A 21,881-nucleotide genomic window follows, 5' to 3' on the forward strand; every position below is an offset into this window, starting at 1 on the left:
TCCTGGTTTTCTGTGAAGGAAGTGAGGGTGGTAATTGATCGTTTCAAGCTATCAAGAGCCGCAGGTCCTGATAGTATCCTGGTAGTGTTAATTGAGTTCAATAGCGACTGATGGGCAAGGGTGTACTCACTTTTATTACGTTGGCTACCTTCAGCTAGCCACCATGTTTTCCCCATTATGAAGGGGTTCAATAGTGAAACCAGTTTTTAAAAGGGGGCATGGTTCTGACTCCTTACATTGGAGACTCGTCTGCCATTTGGACCCTTCGGTGAAGGTGTTCTCAAAAATCCTACTTGCATGGTTGGATGACTGGGCATAAGAACATAAGATCGTACCGCTCGAGCCAGGTAGCTTTCGGGAAGGCTACTCGACCATAGACCATTGTTGTGCTCACTGGGCCATCATTCGGAAGGCCCTTGAAGTGAACCAAAGGCTACGTTGCTGCTTTATTGACTTCCGGACAGCCTTTCACACAGTAGACCAGTGACTCCTGGAGAAAACTAGACTCCTGGAAGCTCCGGACTGATCTTTTTAGTGCACTGCAAGCTCTACAAGGGCACAAGCTGAGCTTGACCAATCTGGAAGGTTATCACAATACAGACTGGCCTCCGGCAAGGGTGTGTCTGACCCCACTGACATTTTAGTTTATCTCTTACAGATCTGTTGGCAGCTATAAGTCTAACAAATTAATTTCCCCCAAAGTTGGGAAACAGCATATCCCTTGTCCACTGCATGGAGACGACTTGGATCTGCTGGATTATACCCCGACCGGTCTGCAGAGAACTGGATTCTTTGACAGCGTATAGCCGGTAGAACTCATTGAAAATTAATTTGGAGGAAACCAAGGTCCTGGTCTTTGGGGAAAAAAGTGATTAACTTTAAATGGAACCTGAATTCCCGAAATGTGGAAGTAGGGAATTCTTATAAATATCTACTTATGTCCTTTAAAAGGAGCTTAAAACGGGACACATATGGGGTGCATCAAGCAAAAGTCCATGCTACAAGCTGGTTGTCTTGTCGGATTTAACTAGAAATGTGGAGGTTTGGCCCTCACTCCCCTAATGAAGGATTACCAAGGAACAATCCCCCGCTGTGGCTGCATGGAGCAGAATTACTTGCCCTTGACCCCTCTTGTGAATGGAACTTCTTTGGAGGGGTACTCGGGAGGCTCTTGTTGCTGCCTTCAGAAACCATGCTTCAGGGGATAAGGAGAGAATTTAATCTGGGTTCATGGAATCTGTTGGTGAACTCCCACGTCAAGAGATTTTTCCACAGGCAAAGCTAGCTTTGAGAGAGTCTGTGGGAAGGTCGCTGTTTCTTTAGACCTGGACTATCTAAGAGAAAAGTCTTCAATCAGCCTCTCATTAAAAACCCTTGGCCAGGACATGGTCTTCCCCTATTTGGCCCAAATTCCGAAACAACATTTTAAAAGTGAGAGTGGGGCGTAACCCCTTTTTTTTTTTATTATCCCGTACCTGGAGCAATGTGATTAGGAATGGTAATGGCTTTTGTACATGTCCTCTGAATGTAAGATGCTCCTTGTCTCGTGTTCTTAAGGACTGTGGGCCAGATGTAGCTCACTAAATAACGGTCGGTAACTGCCGATTTCGGCCATTACCGACCGGTATTTGGTTTGGGACATGTAGGGGGCCTGAAATGTACCGATTCAGTTAATGTACCGACTCAGTAAATCTACATGTAGGTGGCACTCAAAACAGTGTCACAGGCCCTTTAGAATTCGTTATTTACCATCTGATACTATTTGATGGTAAATAACGAATTCCTGTGTACATGCACATCTGTGCCATGTGACACACATACATGCCCTTAGGCATGTATGTGTATGTGTGTCACGTGGCACACAAGCCTGAATCAGGGGTGCAACAGGGTGTCAAAGTGACACCCAGTCCCCCTTGTCAATAAAGTAATTTTACTGAATCAGTAAATACCGATTCGGTAATTACCGAATATTGCTGAATCGTTAAATTATTCTGTAAATATACCTACATAGCTTTTACCGATTTTTGTAAATACCGAATCGGTAAAATTTGGTATTTACCAATCGGTAAATACTAATTACCTACATCGGGCCCTGTGTTTTTAAATTTCTGCTCCTATTAAGTTTTTAATACCCTTGTAACACATCAAAGGCTGGAGACAATGGCTCTGTTGTCCAAAATGCGTTATGTCGATGTGCCAGTGGGAATTGCAAGTTTTATACAGACAGTCAAAAAGAGTTGTAAGGATGGGAAGAAGTTAAAGCTATCCTCATGGCTAAATACACTTGAACAACCACTTTTGATCTTTTAAGATTCTGCGTCGATCTGTACTAGTGCTTGATCCATTTGCACATATGTTTTTACCTGTATTATCGACCTTACCCGATTGTTCATACTCCCTCCTATCTGTATTACTTGCATTGATGATGATGTACCTTCCTAATTATGCTCCCTCGTGTACCCACCCCCCTTGCCTATGTAAAGCGCTCTGTTATCTGCAAAGATCTTGTTCGCGCTATATAAAACTTTCAAAATAAATAAAAAGGTTGGACAGTTTCAGGGTGGCCAGTGTGTGTCCTAAAGCAATTTTAGAACGTACGGTTGTTTTTATTGTTTTAGAATGTTTTATGAATTGTCCTAATACACTTCGTATTATCTCTTCGTAAACCCTCTGCTTTCACCTCCTCCTGCAGGGCACTCTTCTAGAACACTTTATGCTGATACCTTCTCTTGCATGGCCTTTTCTAGTACCCCTTCTGCTCAAACCTTCTACTGCAGGGCATTTGTCTAGTACCCCTTCTGCTCGTACCATCTCCCATATGGCACTCGTTTAGTACCCTCTCTGCGCTTACCTTCTGCCTTCGGCAGTCTTTTAGTACTCTTTCTGCTCATGCTTCCATTCTTAGGGCACTTTTCTAATGCTCCTTCTGTTCGTACCTGCTCCTGCAGGGCACTCGTCTAGCGCCCATTCTGCTCAGTGAGCTGGACTCCTGTGTCGAGGTAGATGCAGTATCTCCACCAGATTATGAACCACTTTCCTTGCACTGCTTCTCTGTCACCAGGCATCTCTGCTGAGGACCCCACAAGGCAGACTTCACCCTGGAAGGGGGGATGTACTTCTCAGTGGTTGGGATATCACCTAGAAGATCAACATCTCTTATGGGTGGAATCATTCATATCTTGTAATATGACATTCACCATGTATGGGGGGTTATGCGACACTGATTAGAATATAACAGACATGCTGGTCATGTAACCCTATTTACAATATCACAGTGGCATGTGACCTCATTCTGAAAACCGTAGACTGTGCTGGTTTATGTGATCTTTTTCAGAATATTGTGTTAAAACATGGTCTTTCACTTTTATTAGCGTATCACTGTGTCATGTAGTAAACACAGACCAGAACAATTGTGATATAGTTTTCACCGAACTCTGTATAGTTCCCTTAGGCAGAAAGTATGCTCAATCTTTGACCAATCGTTCAATGTGACCGTAAAATTAACAAATGCTAAAGTGTGAGAGGAGCATACTCCAAACATTACACCTTTTTATGTCCAATAGGATCATTTTACACTAAAGGAGAAATAAGGGTTATAACAGTATCACAGCACATGCAACAGACATCACAAACTGAGTCCTTTCCGAAAATTCATCTTTTATTCTCTTTTCTTGAACTTTAAAATAAAGGACACTGACACATCCGACGCGTTTCGTCCCTGAACATAGGGGCCTTTTCAGGGCTGTTGTAAAACATATATATAATATAAACACTTTAGAATAATCTAACAAAAAAATACACGGATTACAATAGGAGCAATAGAATATAAGCAGGCAGACAACAAAATACAACATGAATTCTAAAACATTTAGAAGGGTTTTCTGTATACAAACATAAATCTCATATTATCTCAAATGGTAAAATGCAAATATGATATAACAACCTTCCTGTGGTATTCAATCATGTTTTCATAATGATTCCAAAACATCATAACATGTTTATACACAACAATATTTATTGAGTGCAAGAGATTGAATGTCTGTGCTTCATTGTGTTTATGCAGACACACTGTTTTTGCCAGTAGCCTCTGTTTATGTAAACATTCTGTCATTTATCCCTTATTTGACCTAAACACCAATTGGCCTAGTTTCCACTGAGTCGGCACATCACCAGCAAAGGCTTCATCCATATATATGTTAAAGAGTTAGGAACGTCTACTTAGACAATGTGAAACAAAATGGATTTCATGGTTATGTACATTGGCCCAGGGACTAAATGAATTTCACCACTTTATCTAAATACCCTTTAGTGCGTAAACTTCCTAAATGTTTATATGCTTGTAGCCATATACTCTTGTCAGATGGCATTTAGACTGTTCTGTTTCATTCAACGGTATGTAATTATTATCGTACGATCAATAGTCTTTCAATTCTTGTTGGTAGCTACCCAATACGTTTAGGCAGTTTAAGAAGCTTTCTGTTAATTCAAACTCTACAGACATTGTCACCGCCTTACATATCCATATGCTGACTTTTCTTCTTTGTCACCTTATGATAATAATTCTGTCTGGTTGACTAGAAAATTCATGCCATCTGACTCGTTATGTTAGTTATTTTAGTATTTCGGACATAATATGGGCTTAATCTATACTACTATTATAAAGAGAGAACTGTGTCCTTTGAGCCAGGTAAACTTGAACACCACCAATCCAAACACCCAAGACATCTTTGAAAACCTCAGGGCAAGCAGAAGGACATAGGCTATATAAAAATTAAAAATATACGTGGTTTAAAAAATTAGAAATAAAAATAAAGTAGTCCCTTGCAAGTAGCGCCGGCCGCGACGTCTGGGTGATGACATCGGGAAAGAACCTGGGCGTTTTAGTATTGTTTCAGCAAAGGGGACTACTTTTTCTTTGTTTTATATCTTCCCCGTTTTTATAAGGTAATGGCTGATGCCTGCAAGGAAACTATCGCTCTTACTAGCGAGAGTCAGTTTATTCGTATTTTATAGCTCACTGCCCTTGGAGCTGGCAACACTGACCATCGGTGAAAAAACGGCCCGCGGGACTACAAAATGACATCACAGCGGCCATTTTTGTAGTTCCGCCAGCTCGCGATGTCAGTCCCTTCCTTGTGCATAGATCTTTCATAGCCCTTTCAGTCCAATGGGTGCTGCGCGCCTGATTGGAGGTGAGGGTGGGGATGCAGCTAATACTACTGAGGGGTCAGCGGGGGCTGCCCAGCCCCTTAGCCTCCTCTTCCTCTAGCATGAGAGGCTGGAAATCGTCCCTCAATTTGGTAATTTCCAGGATACGGGGAGGGGGGAGGCAGAAGAGGAGCGAACAGGGTGGCGAGAAATATGGGGTAAAGGTTAAGGGGCTGCAGGGTGCGGGGAAGATGAAAGAAAGGGAGAAAGTGATTTGGGAAAGGAGGAGGGGAAGAGTAGAAGAAAGAAGAAAAGATTGAAATGAAGTTAAGCGACGCAAAAAGGAAGGAGGGGCAAAAGGTGTTCGATATAAGTGAAAGCAAAAAGCAGGAGAGATAAAGAGGAACGGAAGAGTGCAAGGGGTAAAACGGCAGAGGTACAAAGGCTTGTGAGTGTTGAAGGAAGAATCAGATGAAGGGGGTGAGGGTGAAGGAGAAGAGATAAGGAGGAAAGGAGAACTTTGTAAGAGAAATAGTCGAGAGTTGGCGGTAAAGTGAACAGCGAAGAGAAAAAACAAAGATGAGGAGTGAAAGCACAATAGCAGCTGTGATGAGGGGGTGTAAAAAAATGCACAAGAGGTGGGGTAAAGATTTCGAAAATGGTATCTACTAGAATATTTCAGTGCTTGCCTCCTCTAGAACGTTTTTTTTTTTTTTAAGAGTCGGTCGGGCTAATCCCTGCTACAGCCCACATAGTATGTAGTACTTGCAAAAAGAAGAACCGCATCACGGCGGACATGCTTATATTTAAAGAATGATTTATCGGAACAGCAAGGATATGCTTTGTTTTAGCAACACAGCACCCTCGTCATACCTGCTGAGCTTCACGAAAAGACCTGAGAAATGGCCCGAGGCATTTCCTACGTAGCCCGAGCCTGGTGCTTAATTAAAGCGTCTGTTTCAAGACTCACAAGCAATATGCTGCTTAGGCCGCTTGTGGAGAGCAGGGCACGAGCACCCTCCCATACGGAAGCACTCTACCATGAAAACTAACCCCAGAACTCCCAATGCTTTTAGGTGACCTCGGATTGCCATAATGCACTGCAAGAAACAACCCGTGGGTGGAAAATAAAATTTCATCTTTTAAACAAACAAGCATTTGCAATGCAATAGGTCTCGCATTAGGAAAGTTTGAGCTATTGGTCTTGTAAATGACAATTTTTTTATTTATGTGTTGGTTTTGAAAATAGCGAAATTAATAGCTTTGTCATTTCCAATGCCAATACTTTTATCTTTTGCAAATGTGACACCTATAACATTTGTAATGCAACATGTTTTGTATTTACGTGACTTAGATGTATTGATATTACAAATAACAATGGCTTTTAATTTTTTTAAATAATTAATCTATACTACTAATATAAAGAGAACTTGCACCTTTTGGCCAGGTAAACTCGGGAACTACTAGTCTTTGTATATAGAAAAATCTTCTAAATGTTTTAGAATTCGTTTTGGCTTTTGTTGTCTATGATTTTCTGTTGCTGTTATTGAAATCTGAGAATGCTATTTGTTAGATTAGTCTAAAGTGTTTATTTACATGTTTTTACCACAGCCCTGAAGAAGTCCCTATGTTCAGGGATGAAATGTGTTGGCTGTGTCCTTATGTGTCCCTGTCCTTGAGTTTAAAGTTCAAGAAAAGAGAATAAAGGCTGAATTTTCAGAAAGAACTGTTTCATGATGTCTGTTTCATGATGTCTGTTTCATTATGTCTGTTTCATGAGCGGCGTTACTGTTATAACCCTTATTTCTCCTTTTGTGAAACATTATCCTATTGGATATAGAAGACTGTGTGTAATGTGAAGTCATTCATATAACCCACTGCTGTGTCATGTGACCATGTTGAAAACATCATACAATACGTGACCATGTTGAAAACATGATACAATGCGTGACATGACCTCATTCATATTATCAGACTGTTATGGTTTGTGATTCCCATTAAGGATATCAGTTTTGTGAATGTCACAATCTGTGCTTAGTTATGTTATCCCAAACTCTATGCTGTGCCATGTGTTCCCATTCACAATATCTGTGCTGTGCTATACTACTACAGTCGCATGATTACAGGCAGAACAGGAATAGCTCCTTAATGTCTTCAAACTATAGAATGACGTGTTTCCCTCCTAAAAATACTGCCACATTTTAACCTTCTGTGGAAGCTGATTTCTCTGTTTATTTCTCTGTTTTGCAGGATGTCAGAAGCACCCTGAGCAGGTAAGGCTGGTTTATTATCCTCCTCTCAGTGTGCAAGGAGCAGGTCTCCCTGCTGCAGTGTGAATGCCACTACTGAGTTCACAGAAAGTGCCAGAGTCCGATCTCCATAAAATCACTTTGTGTCTGAGAAATTCTTTCGATTCCCTTAAATTTCCTTAATTTTCCCAGATCCTTCTGAGTCCTCAGGAAACTTCACTGAGCCCTGAAATAATTGCTACAATAATAAACTTCTGTCCTCCCAAATCTTGTAAACCTACCTGAAGTCCTCAGAAAAGTGCCCTGATCGCACGGAAACCTCAAGTACATTCTGGGAGGCCCCTCAGGTTTTCCTCAATTCAGAGTTGCTCAAAAAGATGTCCCAGCTACAATTAAAACATCCCTTCAGTGCTCCCAATCGTAATTGGAAATTCATTAAATCCATATTCAGGCTCCTTCTTTGGTAAATTCCCTCTAATCCGTAGAGGTGCCCGGCTCAGTCTGGAGTGAAGTCTAGTGGCAGTTCTTCTGTCTTACCACGGTGTTGAAATCAAAGACCACCACTTACTACCAGGCTCCAATGATAAGAACCTCTTGTGCACGCTTTTAGTTATTAACTGTACCAATGACATCACCCAGATTGAACCAATGGGAGCAGATCCAAGGGTGACCACTGGCGTCTGAAATGGCCTGAACCACGGTGCTGCGCATGCACAGTAGCATCATCAACATTGCATCCCTCCAAAACTTTACCACCAAACATCTGCAGTCTGGCGTTGTCGACTGTTGCTCGTAGTCTGTGTAGCGAAGAGAGGTGGTAGGATTGTCCCATAAATGAATCTGAGTGGTTCCTACCTTTCTGTTCAGGCCTGCGTCACTCACCTCTGCTCGCTCCAGCTGTCTCTGGTGCCCGAACACGGGCTGTCGGGGGATGTCGGCCCCAGCACAAGATTCCCGTGTCGCCAGCTCGTGACCTGTTTGACCGGTCACCCGCATTGGGATCCTCATCGTCTTCCCAGAGCTTGGACACTTTGGGGAGATAAAAGAGCTTTGAAAGCTGCGGATGAAAGATCAAATTCCTGCCACCTCCTCTAGTCCTCATTTTGCTGTCGCCATAGAACCCTTCAGCTCCGGTGATCCGCCTCAGAGTCCATTCATCAGGGAGCCAAAACTAGCACCTCACACAGATCAGAGTGTCTGTCCCTAAATGCAGGACTCCAGAAATGACAAGGCACAGAGTTGTATATTATTAAGGATAGGGCCTGCGAGATTGCAAAGTTCAGGACTCCCTCACTCTGTTTATACCACGCCTGGCATGGCAGAGACTTAGAGTCTACATCCTGTAAGCCTGCACCATTTGAGTCGGGCATCGTATTGCAGGAGTCTACAATCTGTAAGCCCGTACAGTGTCAGGGCCCAGATCTAGTGCTACAAGAATCTACACCCTGTAAGGCTGTGCCAGGATGCACTAGCCTTCGACAGTTTAACAACGTAATGTGCATCAGTGGCGCTAAGGTCTTGAGCCTTCTGGTCAATAGCTCCAGTGGGCAAAGGCACTCAGGTCAGGACTGTTAGTGCTGCTAACCAATCTGCCAGGCCTTCAGCCACCTGGTCTGTGTCTGGTGAACCAGATGGCTGACCCTAGTCGTGGAAACATGGCTTCTGACTTTAATGTGCATAGTCACTCTGATTGGCTCCTGTGTGCCCTGGCTCTCTGGTTGGTGGCTCCTGTGTGCCCTGGCTCTCTGGTTGGTGGCTCCTGTGTGCCCTGGCTCTCTGGTTGGTGGCTCCTGTGTGCCCTGGCTCTCTGGTTGGTGGATCTTGTGTGCCCTGGCTCTCTGGTTGGGGGCTCCTGTGTGCCCTGGCTCTCTGGTTGGGGGCTCCTGTGTGCCCTGGCACTCTCGTTGGGGGCTCCTGTGTGCCCTGGTCCGGGCCATCTGATCGGAAGCTGACTCGGGTTAATTGGTCTGTGTATTGGGAACCAGATGGCTGGCAGTTCAGCTGCAGCAGCTATTGCTATCTTGTTTCTACTCTTCGGTTCTATCAGCCCTTTCATTTGTAGAGTTTAGTAGTTAAGGGGAAATGGCTCCGTGGATTGGCCCAGAGGGTCCAGGGGGTCTTGAACTACTTCACCTAATCAAACAACTTATTTCTCAGGTAGGATAGGAGAAGCCAAGAATTCAACCAAGGAGCTATTTAAAATTTTTAAAGAGATCTCTTTCTGCGGCTCATCTGCTGACCCTTCCTTGGTCTCGGAGGAATCCTGTAATCGCATCGCTGCTTTCTTCTATGACAAAGTGGCTACTATCTGCTCTACTTTCTCGGGGGGAAAGAAAAAGGGAATTGAGTTCAAAGAAAATATACTCGAGGTTGGGGAGGTCAACAGGCTGGACCACTTTTTCACGTTACCTCCAGACAGGCTCCAGCAGATATGCCACTCCATTAAGTCAGGATCCCCTCGTGATCCGGCATCACCTAAACTTCTTGGAGAAAGTATTGAGATCCTTGAACCATACATTAGGGATGTTCTGAATCTTTCCTTTGAATCTAATATTGTACCTAAAAACTGGAAACAGGCGGTAGTCCTCCCTCTTCAAAAAAAACCCAATCTTAGTTGGGACAGGCTGGAAAATCTACGTCCCATTTCACTCCTCCCGTATTTGGCCAAAGTGGCAGAAAAGGTGGCAAACCTCCAACTTATGGCATTTGTTGAGCAGGCCAATCTGCTTCATCCTACTCAGTTTGGCTTCCGGTCCCGCCATTCCACTGAATCTGCGCTGCTTATGGCCACAGAGACCATCAGGCAAGGAGTAGATGAGGGTCCAACTATGGCCCTCATTCTACTCGACCTAAGCGCAGCGTTTGACACTGTGGCACATTATACTCTGCTACAGTGTCTAAACAAAGGTGGAGTCACGGGGTCAGCGCTGAGATGGATTCAATCTTTCCTCACTGACCGGGGCTTTCAGGTCAGACAGGGTGAACATTACTCCAGCTTGTTCAATCTTGATCAAGGAGTGCCTCAGGGCTCTGCCCTGAGTCCCACCCTGTTTAACCTTTATGCTTCCCCGCTGGCTACCATGGTGGAAAGCCACGGAGTCCAACTAGTGTCATGCCGATGACACACAACTGGTCATCTCACTGTCACGAGCACCGGATGTTGCGGCAGTCAGCTTCAGTGCTTGCATGCAGGAGCTTGCTTCCTGGATGTCTGACAACTGCCTGAAGCTGAATGGGTCCAAAACTGAAGTGCTCGTGGTAGGGGGTGGTCCGGACGTGTGGTCCTCGGCATGGTGGCCTGTGTGCCTGGGCTCCACTCCAGTACCTAGCCAACAGGCGAAAAATCTTGGGGTAATGTTTGACTCTGCCCTGACATTTGCTCCCCAGATCGATCGTGTAGTCGGGATGTGCTTCGGCATACTCAAGAGACTACGAAAGATCCTGGACCTACTTCCTGTCGGTGCCAGACAGACTCTTGTGCATGCCCTGGTTACATCAAGATTGGACTATTCCAACCTCCTCTATCTGGGAATAACAGCAAAAAGTCTCAATCGCCTCCAGGTACTTCAAAATGCCACAGCCCGGCTGTTGCTGAGGCTTCCAAGAAGAACTGCCTCTAGAGTTGCTTTGAAATCCCTCCATTGGCTTCCGGTAAAGGAGAGGATTACTTTTAAAGCACTATGCGTCTGCCATTGTATCAATGGCAAGGCACCCAACCCCCTTCAATGCCTTATTACTCCCTATAGTCTAGGACGTAGGCTTAGATCCTCTGGTACCGGGCTACTAGTAATTCCCAAAATTCATAAAGCCAGAATGGGAGGTAGATCCTTCAGGCTACTAGCGGCCAAGAGCTGGAACACGCTTCCGAAGGAGATGCGCCTTGAACCTTCTGAAGCAAAGTTCCGCAAAAGCTCTTAAAAATCATCTTTTCTGCTCAGCTCTGATGTAATCTCCCGGTTTTCTGCCTCCCCACTCTCTCTCTCTCAGCGCGGAGACACGCCGGTGTGCGTAATGCCATGCGCTATATAAAATTCCAAAATAAATAAATAAATAGATGGCTTCTAGGGAGGCAGATAACACCATTGGGTTTCCAGGGCAAAAAACTGGATTCAAGTCCAGGCAGGGACAGGGTCAATCCACACTCATTGTTGATGTGTGGACGAACTTTTTGTATAAAAATACACGTTTCATACAAGCCAGGCCGACAATGTCAACATGAAGTGTGTGTGTGTGTGTGTGTGTGTGTGTGTGTGTTTGTGTTTATATTGTGTGTGTGTGTGTGTGAGAGAAAGTGATAGGCTTAAGGCTTACAAGATTAAATACTGTTTAATGCTACTGCTAACTAATTTGTTCTTGATCGCTAATTTTTATTCTAAAACTCCATTTTGATAATTTTTCACGTAAATAAGAGAGATGAGGTAATAGTCCATTTCTCGGGTCTGGGTGCTGTGACCAGGCCAACTCGCCTTGTTCAGATCACACTTGAAAGGAAGTAAAAGGTGTGCTTGCCTTCCAAACAGTTCGTCAAAGCGGCATTGTAAGTGTACAGAAGTAAAATTATTAATTGTCAGACATTCAAAATTATTTGGTTTTGATCCTGCTCGTACCCTTGTTCTGTGTCTACTTTTCTCTTCTTTCTAGACCACCAGTTTTCTTGTGTTAGTTATAGTGTACAGAAGTAGCCATATATGAGCTGAGCTGGTTTGTCCTCTCCACTCTCCAGGGAATCATTGGGAACTTATGGCTTGATTTAGGGTTTGATGGGTGGAGTAGTGTCCATCGGAATGATGGACATCGCCTCCGCATCCCAGCAGTGCTGTCTGCCAAATTTTGAGATGACCGCCTTTTTTTTCTCTCACTGTAACTCTTATCTTTCTTTCTCATTCTCTGCCTCGCTCTCAATCCCCATCGCTTTCTCGTCCAAAATGTTCCAAAATGGCCGACCATTTGAATCAGTATATGGAGGAAATATATATAATGCATTTATGGAAACGAGAAGAAGTAACGCAACACAGAAGTATATCCAAATTACCTGAATGTCAAAAGTGGATGGAGAATAATCAATGGCGTTGGTTCCTTTCAATGTACTGAGATGACCACTGGGACGCGAATCCATTTTTTGAGGGGTTTGTGTTTCAAAGTTCTAGAGCAGTGATGATGGAGTTTGCAGTAACCGAGGTTGTGTAGTAAACCATGCACGGTTCTAGAGAAATGATAACATTTACAGTGGTTCCCCAGGATTCCGGTGCTGACCAACTCTTATAAGAGGGCTGGAAGGAGGGTCTCTAGACAGGGCTTAGCTTGTTGTACCCATCATATGAGCTCTTGAGTTCTGGCTCTAGAGTATTCTTCCTCTGCCTTTTAACACTTCTGCCCCTCTATCTATTTCTGATCGCAGTGTTATTTTGCACTGTGCAATCACTGCTTGTTGCTCTTTCAGTACCTGGTTGTCACTGCCTTTAGCGTTGGTGTTCTGTATGAATGACCACTCCGTGTTAGGTTCTGGCATCTTCCCTCTTATCTCTGTCGTATTAACAATGTTCTGATCTACGACGAATGAAATTTTGCGTAGGGCGTTTACCTTCTACACTGGTTAGAGTTGCTCTTTGACTCCACATACGCCAGACAGTGATTCTCACTTCGACTGAGGCACATGTGGCACAAACGACCAGTTTGAAGAACCTTGGCAAACTCTCCGGGAGAGCACACTCGACTCTTCGGGTTGCGGGGTTGACGTATCTGCGATATCGTCACCAGTAATAACATCCTCCCCAGCCCAGTAACATGTAAAAGAATTAAACCACACACAGAGCTTGGTATTACACGTCTTTATTCCTCAGAGTGTAACCTCTAACTGAAACGTACTGCATCATTAGTTTTATCACCCACACCCAATCACTTACATCACTAGACTATGGAGTCCGTCAGTGACCATATTGGTCCTACGAGCAATAATACACAAGACATTGCAGGAACCATTATGAAGACGAGATGGCTGACGAGTTAGCCAAGAAAGTAGCTAAAAAGCAGCTTTTTTAGGTTATGTCTGAAGCACAAATGTGAAGGGACAGAGCTAAGATGTAATGAAAAATTCCAGAGCTTTGGGGCGAATCGGGAATAATTCATATTTTTTAGGTAAATGGAGGAGAGAAGGTTTTTAGGCATTGACAGATGTGAATGAGCAAACAAATATTTCCATAAAGCGGAACCACGACCACAAGGGTATTAGGGTGTTTGATGGAATATGCAGAGCACTGTGAAGGTGATGCTGGCTTGCAAGGTAAATCTAGGACGAGACCTCAAAGAGGGGTAACTTGACAATGATCGGGTGATCTGTGGGATTGTTTGCTTTTGAATTGCTTGAGATGTCTGCAGCAGAGTTGATTTGATTGCAATAGTCCAGTCTGAAGCCAGTCAGTGCAGATCTTGCTGTGCAGTGACTGCAGACTCCACTGAAGGTCAGATGGAGGTAAAAGCAGATTCTTGAGTATCCATCTGATTTAAAGAGTAAGCCAAAACATAAGGCCCAAAAGGCGCAGGGGTGGTTTGATAACGAATGCTCTAAATCCCATAGAGATCTTCTCATAGCATTAAAAAAGAAACCCCGGGATAAACGGGAAGTCGCCAGGCTAAGGAAAAAGTACAATATAACTGTTTTGAGGCGCAAGAATGAAATTAAAACAAGCTTGGGACCAACTTTATGAGAAGTCCACCTTGAGGGATAGTGCCAAATTTTGGTCAATAGTTAATACCCCCATTTTCAATGGCAAAGAAAATGCGCCATTAGAGGTAAATATCCCTGAACGGGATTGGTTAGACCACTTAGAAAAAATTTATGGCAGTAACCTTGAATTAGACTCTTTTGACCCAGTGCTGGTTGAGCCCCGGGAGCCACCGCTTAGATTCTCAGTCATGGAGGTACAGAAGGCAATTGAGGACACGGCCAGCCATAAGGCCCCAGGTCCATATGGGGTACCGGCTGACATGTTTAAATCAAATCCTAGCATGTGGTCAGTTGTCCTCACTAATGTCTTTAATATAGCCTGTACAGACAAAGTCAGACTCCCAACATCTTGGTCACAGTCCATTATAATCCCCATATTTAAGAAGGGCCAAAGGGGTGACCCAAGATGTTATAGGCCCATATCATTGCTGGATTCATCATTCAAAATCCTAGGTAAAGTTATCCTAGCAAAGATCTCATCTTGGGCCATAAATAATGATATTCTGTGTGCTCAATATGGTTTTAGATCAGGGAGAGGCACAGAGGACCAATGCCTAAGCCTACATCTCATTCTGAGCAAATACACAGTTGCGTCCAAGGGGTCAATTCAAAAAATTCTAAAATCTTTATTCGGATTTCAAAAATCCATAAAAGCACAGTTTAAAATACAATTCAACATTTACAATTACAATTACAATAGGTGCAATAGACACTATAAAGTACATTATCAGTGCATTTACTAAGTCACACATTTCCATAGTGCAAAGGAGGTCAGTAGTCATTGATAGTGCAAATGAATCAAGGGCATTCCATACTTCTGCGTACATTAAAAATAACTTTTAAAAAGCAGCTTGTGCGAAATATGAGTTCGTCATCCTCTAGTTTTAAGAGCATCAAATAGGACTGGTTCAAGGAGAGGGGTCTATGTTTTTTAAAATATGGTGCTACAAACCATTTAATATATTTCATATAAAACTTACACATGAAGAAGAAATGTAGATCATTTTGTTTGCTGGTTCCGTCACAAGGACACGGAATCTTGTCATCTAAGCTGTGTCCCAGAGGAAAACAAAGTAAAAACTTTATCGTTCCTGCTCTCATTCTAAATAATAGAGATCTTTCCCAGTAACACATTGGTAATATCAAATACAGCGGGAGTTGCTGGGTTAATAAACCATTGTTAATATAGGACACAACAGTTTGTTTCTTCATCTCTTCTGACAGTCTGTTTTCCCTGTAAGTGGCATACAGTTCAAGTTGGACTGCTTTTTTTTTATCAGTCCTCTTTATATGAGATGGATTTTCAAAGAGGTTGCCCCTGTCTATACTAGACAGACTCTCTTGTATACCACGAAGCCATGGGATCTTATTCCATTTGTCACAAGCTAAACATTCCCTCAAAATATCATGTGTTAGGCTAGCGTATTCGTTTGCCCAGATAGCCAATCAAAATAATGCAGGCCTGGCAGCAATAAAATCACTAATGTAAGGTGCATTCAGCTCTGAGTGGCAAATAAACCCTGATGATGAAATGGGAGCCCCCAGTAGCTTCCTACATAGCCGATTCTCTTCTCTTTGTATCAAGGGGGTTTTTACTGACCCCCAAATTTCGGCACCGTAAGTTGCCACTGGAATGCATTGGAGCCTATATATTTTTTAAATTGCTTTAGTTGCTCCAACTTTCCTCGGTCTAGGGAGAGATAAAATTGAGTTTATAGCCTTTGAGAACTTGCCTGTGGCGTGGGCAATATGCCCACTCCACAGGCCGTTTGCAGCAAAGACTATACCTAAATATGGGAAAGTTTTAGTTGAGAGCAACTTATCAGCTCCTATCGTAATGGAATTTAATTGCTTAGCACCCGGCCCACAGGACATAATGAATGATTTTTTAAAATTTACTTTTAGATCCAAATTCCCCATGTATAATGAGAAATCCCTGACTAGTGCACGTAGGGCATTAGGTGTTAATCCCATAAGCACAGCGTCATCCGCGTACAAAAGACACAGTAGTTGGCATCCTTTAATTTTAGGGACATCTGGGGTAACCTTTTTGAGGGAGTTGCTCAGGCCATTTATATAGATAATGAATAACAGGGGTGCTAAAACGCACCCCTGTCTCACCCCTCTTTCTACATTAATTGGCCCAGAGACTGTACCCTCCATGTCAATCCGTACTTGTGCCTTTGTGTCTTTGTGCAAATAGGCGAGGAAATGTACCAGGGGGGATCCAAGGGGTCAATTTACCTGGCGTTTATGGACTTGTCCACAGCTTTTGACCTAGTCAATAGGTCAAAGCTGTGGACAATGCTCCTGGAGCTGGGTCTGGATCGGGCGTTGGTTAATTTTCTGGCGGAACTCCATAGAGACCTGAGAGCGTCAATACGTATGACCCAAGAGGGGAAATGCACTGCATCCTTTAAATCTGGCAGAGGGGTGTGCCAAGGTTGTATCTTGGCCCAATGCTTTTTTCTCTATATATAAATTCACTGGGAAACTCCTTGGCAGCGGCATCGGTTGATGTGCCGCGTATGGGTGGTTCCTTGATGCCCGTATTATTATACGCGGACGACACGGTGCTGCTGTCAAGAACCCCGATAGGTCTACAACATCTGCTTAATTCCTTCGGGGCCTTCATGAAAGATCTGGATTTAGTGATGAATATAGAGAAATCACATGTAATGTCTGTGGGGAAATGTAAGAACAGTATAAAAACCCTCTGCTGTAATGGTTCAGCAATCTCGAAAGTTACAATTTTTACCTACCTAGGAGTGGCGTTCGATGACCAAGGTTCCTGGGTACCACAAACTGCTAACAAGGTAGCAGCCGTGAGAAGATCATCGGCTGCTATTTTGGGTTTTGCTAAGCGACTGGGTGGGAAACCAGCTGAGGCTATATTGACCAGCTATAGAGCCAAAACCTTAGCCATTGCAAGGTATGGGGCCTCGATATGGAGCTATAAAGATTCTGCCCTGATACAGAGAGAGGAAAATAGATTCTTGCGATCCCTTATGGGTCTCCCCCATTCCACACCAGCGTTTGCAGTACACATGGAATTGGGGCTGGGGTACATTGGAGACACTGTCTATGGCCCCACTCCTGGCATGGATCAGAACCTGGCTAAATCCCAATCTGTCTCTAAACCATGAAATTATTAGAGACTGTATGGGGAGGGACTAAGTGGCAGAGATACTGTGGTTGGCTTTTATTAAATCGACAGCATCTTATCTGGGCCGACCTGAATTATACACTAACCCTGAAAGCTTGACTAGAGAAGCTTGACTAGAGAAGCGGAAAGGGAAGCGAGTGAAATTATGAAGCCAACTGTAAGGTCACATTATATGTTGATCATGTCAATGTCTATTCAATCATATTTGACGATTGTCACGAAACTATTCCATCGGTGGCTTCTTACAAAATTCCGTTTTAATCAGGTGCATTTTCTGTTATGACAAGTGGTGTAAACCCCATGAGAATGTACCATGTAAATGTGGTGATTTCTCCGATCAGGATTTACTGCACTTTGTGTTTTTTTGCCCCTTTTTTAAGACTTGCAGGGAAACATTTATTAAACCAATATTAAAGAACAAAGGGTTTAAGCAGATTAAACCTGCCTTGCTGCATCTGCAACTTATGGAAACTCAATTAGTCATGTTCGGTGTAGCCAACTCCTTGACTGCCTCTATACGTTTCAGACAGAATAGACTTCGGATGATTTCAGTTTTACATTGTACAGATGTTGAGCAGTGCTAGTTCTCTTAAAAGATTAGTGTATTAAAAGAACTGCTGAGATAATCATTTTATGGGATTTCGTAAAGTTTGTAGCAATTTCCTCTAATTGGCGATTTGTCCCTACAGACTGCCACTGAATACTGTGTATATATTGAATTTGTATCTTTCTAACTTTTTAATTGTTTTAACTAATTACTGTTTTTTGATATTCTAATGTATTTGTATAGCATACTTTTATGATTTTAAAATAATCGAATAAAGTGATTTTGACTCTGACTCTCTGACTCTGTATCAAGGCATCAGTACGACATCCCAAGCATTTTACCGAGTTTCATGGGGTGGGACAAAGAACCAAATTGGAAGATCACAGAGAAAAGTGCAACAGAGAGGAGCATTTGCCAGTGATCAGAAAGTCTGATTTGCCGGTGTCTGGTGGCCCATGCATTATCGAAAGTAATTGGTTCTTGCCACACCGACCAGTAAATCTAATCAACATTTGTGTACCATCAGTTCACATGTAATTCTAATTCTGTGAGATTGGATAATGGTAGCCAGGAATCTACCAGACATACAGATGATTTAAAGATTGACAGAAAAGGGCCTAGAGATTCTTCTTTGGATTCCACCAGAAAGAACAGAGATGGACCACTTGACCACCGTCCCACCTATACAGGCTTACTGAAGTTTCTGAATCAGTAGATAATGGTTTACTGTGTTGAGTGCCGCTAATGTAATAAAGTTACGTCATTGGCACTGTCGACATCCGCAGCCATCTAAGGTGATCAGCACTGCAAGGATAACACTGCTGGTGCTTCTGTTTGAATGAAATGTGTAATCTCGGGTGTTATTAGATTCTGGGAAAATGCAGAATTGCTTTGTTGCGGCGGATTCAATCATTTTGCCAGCTGCCGGTTAAAAAGACTGAATAAAATTTACAAGTATTTAGAAGGATCTAGCCCAGGTTTAGTTGACAATAGAGGGAGAAAGTATCCTAATTTGAAAGCTGCTTGGGCTGTGACTTGTATAAGTGATTGATTGAAAATGTTGAGTAGTGGGTGTTCAGTTGTAGTTTTTCGAGGAGAATAAATCTACTAAGTCATTGCACAGTTTTTGAGAAATTTTGAGAGTCAAATGATTATACGCAAATTCTGAGATAATGTTAAATAATTATTCTTTTGTAATTTAGTCGTCAAAATTCAGGTGTTTTAATTGCCTTTTTATGAAAATGGCAAAGGTTTACAATGGCGTGGATTGAGTGTGGCAGTTTTGTGGTTGGGTGGTAGTCGGAATACACATTACCCCAAGCAATAAGTAATTTATCAAGTCTGTAGAACAACCCCCACCTGGAGCAGATGTAACCTGTTAACTCTGTTCTCACTGAGCTAACCATTTTGCTTAAGACACACACCTTGGCACTCCATTGCCTCCCTTGATTCACCCGGATCCCCCTGAGCCGTCTGCCTTAGAGCCCCCACATCTGGTCATAAAATATGAAAGGCACTTTTGGATATCGTTAGAGCTTTGACTGTTGTGTATAACCAGTAGCTCCCACTCTTAACCTCTTCGCCGCTAATGACAAGGGTAACTCGTCATGGACTTTCCATTGATTTCAATGGAAATTACAGCACCAGAGTAATTGTACCTTAGCAGCCAAGTGGTTAATACTGAATCTTACTTCAAACACAGGTCTTAAGTGATGTTCATCCTTTGTTCCTGTAGCTGTCATTGCTTTTTTAATATTAAGATGATTTGTGTGTTACAGGTGCAACAAATTGAGGATTCAGTGCCCAGAGGTGGTGAAGAGCTATAAAGGTAAAAATCATTGTGTTGATTATTTGTGTTTGTTACTGTTCATGAAAATGATATAGTATGTGTTACTCGAATGTGAGTGTACCTTTAATAAAATGAAAGACAAGAGGCGTTTGGCACAACAAGCACAGTTGTTTAATTAAACGCAGCGGCCGAGAGATCAAGCAACAGAGTCGGGGTCTGAAAACTTTTTCAAAGCACATTGGTTTCGTCCGTCTTTTCATACTTTACATTAAGCATCATAAAATGATTTTTGCATTTCTTTTGCAACCATAATTTAGGCCTAGTTATGGGGCCATGAAACCGAGGGTTTGATAAAAAGTGCAGGTCGGCCTTGTCCTGTGTGAACATACTGGAGCGCCAGTGGGTACGTGTCCAGATGTTCGGCATGAAAAGCGCATGATCACTGCGTGTAATGTACATGCTGTGCTCTGATAGGCTGTGTGTTTCTAACTTAGTGTGGGATCTGACTTTATGGTGTTCTTGAGAATGCCCGCCCCTCTGGCCAAACGTATTTTATTGGGGCCAATCTCCTGAAACGATTGTGGTGTTGCTGCCTACCTGTGGGATCAATCTGGGCTTTCCTATACATGCATTCTGTCTATAGGTTATGTGCCCTCCCTCCACCTTAGATCGGTCAATCATTTGCTTCAGGGCTAGGAGGTAGGGCCTGCCTAACAAATTATTTCTGACTCTGGTTTGAAGGGGGTGGGGGCTCACATTGGTTACATTAAACCATGGAATGCAAGTTTGTTTTTATAGGTACATATATCATGGTGTACATAGTAATATCCAATATTAACATAGGGTTTTATGCTTGCCACTATAAAAAAACATCAGTGTATGATCACAGACAAGACAAACTGTTAATCAGTTAAACAGAGTCACAAGAAAAAAGGTTAAAAATGAAGAAAAGGGTGCAGGGTAGAAACACCCTTACCCCTTAGACCTGCTCAGGGTGTCCCACAGGGACTCCAGGGCCCATAAAAGCATTTTTCCCCCCAAAATAGTGGGGATTCTGCTGAGTTTGTGAATCCCGCCAAAAAACCCAAAAAAAGAATTGTGGGCCCCAGTGCTTCGTTTTCTAGAAGCCCTCGGGTGGGCCATGTCCAGTGGGCAATGCACAATTATTGTGCGGGGACCACCACAGCCCCAGAGACCGCCACCTCCCCGGGGTATGATTAATATTGTGGGGGGGCATGTGGCCCCCCTCAGAGCCCCGGCGACCGCCACCTCCCCGGGGCGATCCTTTATTATGGGGGGGGAGAGCGGCCTCACGGGCCCCCCTCAGTCTCAGACTTTTATTATGGATGTGGGAACCTTGCAGGCACCCCAAGCCCCGGGGACCGCCACTTCCCCGAAGCGATTCTTTATTAAGGGTGGGGAGCCTCACGGGGACCACCACCTCTCCGGGGCTTTAAACACTAAGGGCGGGGGGTCGGTTGGCCCCAATCCTTGGGCCCTCCTTGGCCCTGGGGACTGCCACCGACTCCAGCAACGTCCTGCAGTGCCCACTCCCGGGACATTGCAGTTTAGAATGGCATGGCAGGAGCACTGCTCCCGCCCTATAATTGCAAACTTCTGCTCTCGCTTCCTGGAAGCGAAGCAGAATTGCTTTTGGACAAGGGGAGCTGCATGTTTGCAGCTCCCCTTGTCCAAAATCCGTGCCGGCTTCCGCAGGAGGCGAGGAGCCAGCAGGGTCTGCGGGCCCCCCTCTGTTTTGTTATTAGTTAAAAAAAAATGAAGCCGGGCCCCTGAGATTGGGAACCTTGCAGCCAAAAATTGGACTCAGGAGGGATACGGTCCCCCTCCAAAAATTTTAAGAGAACGGCTAGCCAGGCCAGGGGGATGGGGTCCCTGGGGCCAAGAGAGGCCCAGGAAAGAGGGGCCACGCAGCCCCCCTTCCAAAAATATATTTTTGTCTGGGCCCGGGATGGGGTCCTTGTGCCGTAATCGGCCTCGGGATGGGGGACTCGCACTCCCTCCTTTAAAAAAAAAAAAAAAAAACTAAATGGCTCAGGTCCTGGGGGATGGGCCCAAAAGGCATAAGAGAAGGGGGGCTCCCAGCCCCCCCTATTAAAGTAAAAATAAATTTAAAAAATGGTAACACGCCGGAGGCCCCGCCCCCTCCCTTCTTGACTCTGCAAAGGCACCTCCTGGCATTGTCTGCATTGGGGGATTAAGTTCCCGTTGCTACTGAGGGTCCCTGGGGACTAACTAGG

General features: G+C 43.8%; 1 protein-coding gene across 1 annotated transcript in view; it reads left to right on the top strand.

Moving 5' to 3' along the window:
- Window positions 1–21,881, top strand: part of LOC147710248 (E3 ubiquitin-protein ligase TRIM39-like) — a 169,858-nt gene that overhangs the window by 76,298 nt on the left and 71,679 nt on the right. Inside the window, exons 4-5 of the mRNA XM_086920923.1 lie at window positions 7,399–7,421; window positions 19,613–19,662. Of these exons, the coding sequence (XP_086777049.1) occupies window positions 7,399–7,421; window positions 19,613–19,662 (73 nt within the window). The remainder of the gene's footprint in view (window positions 1–7,398; window positions 7,422–19,612; window positions 19,663–21,881) is intronic.

This window comes from Lissotriton vulgaris, chromosome 5 (genome assembly GCF_964263255.1).
Source record: "Lissotriton vulgaris chromosome 5, aLisVul1.2, whole genome shotgun sequence".
NCBI classification, from domain to species: domain Eukaryota; kingdom Metazoa; phylum Chordata; class Amphibia; order Caudata; family Salamandridae; genus Lissotriton; species Lissotriton vulgaris.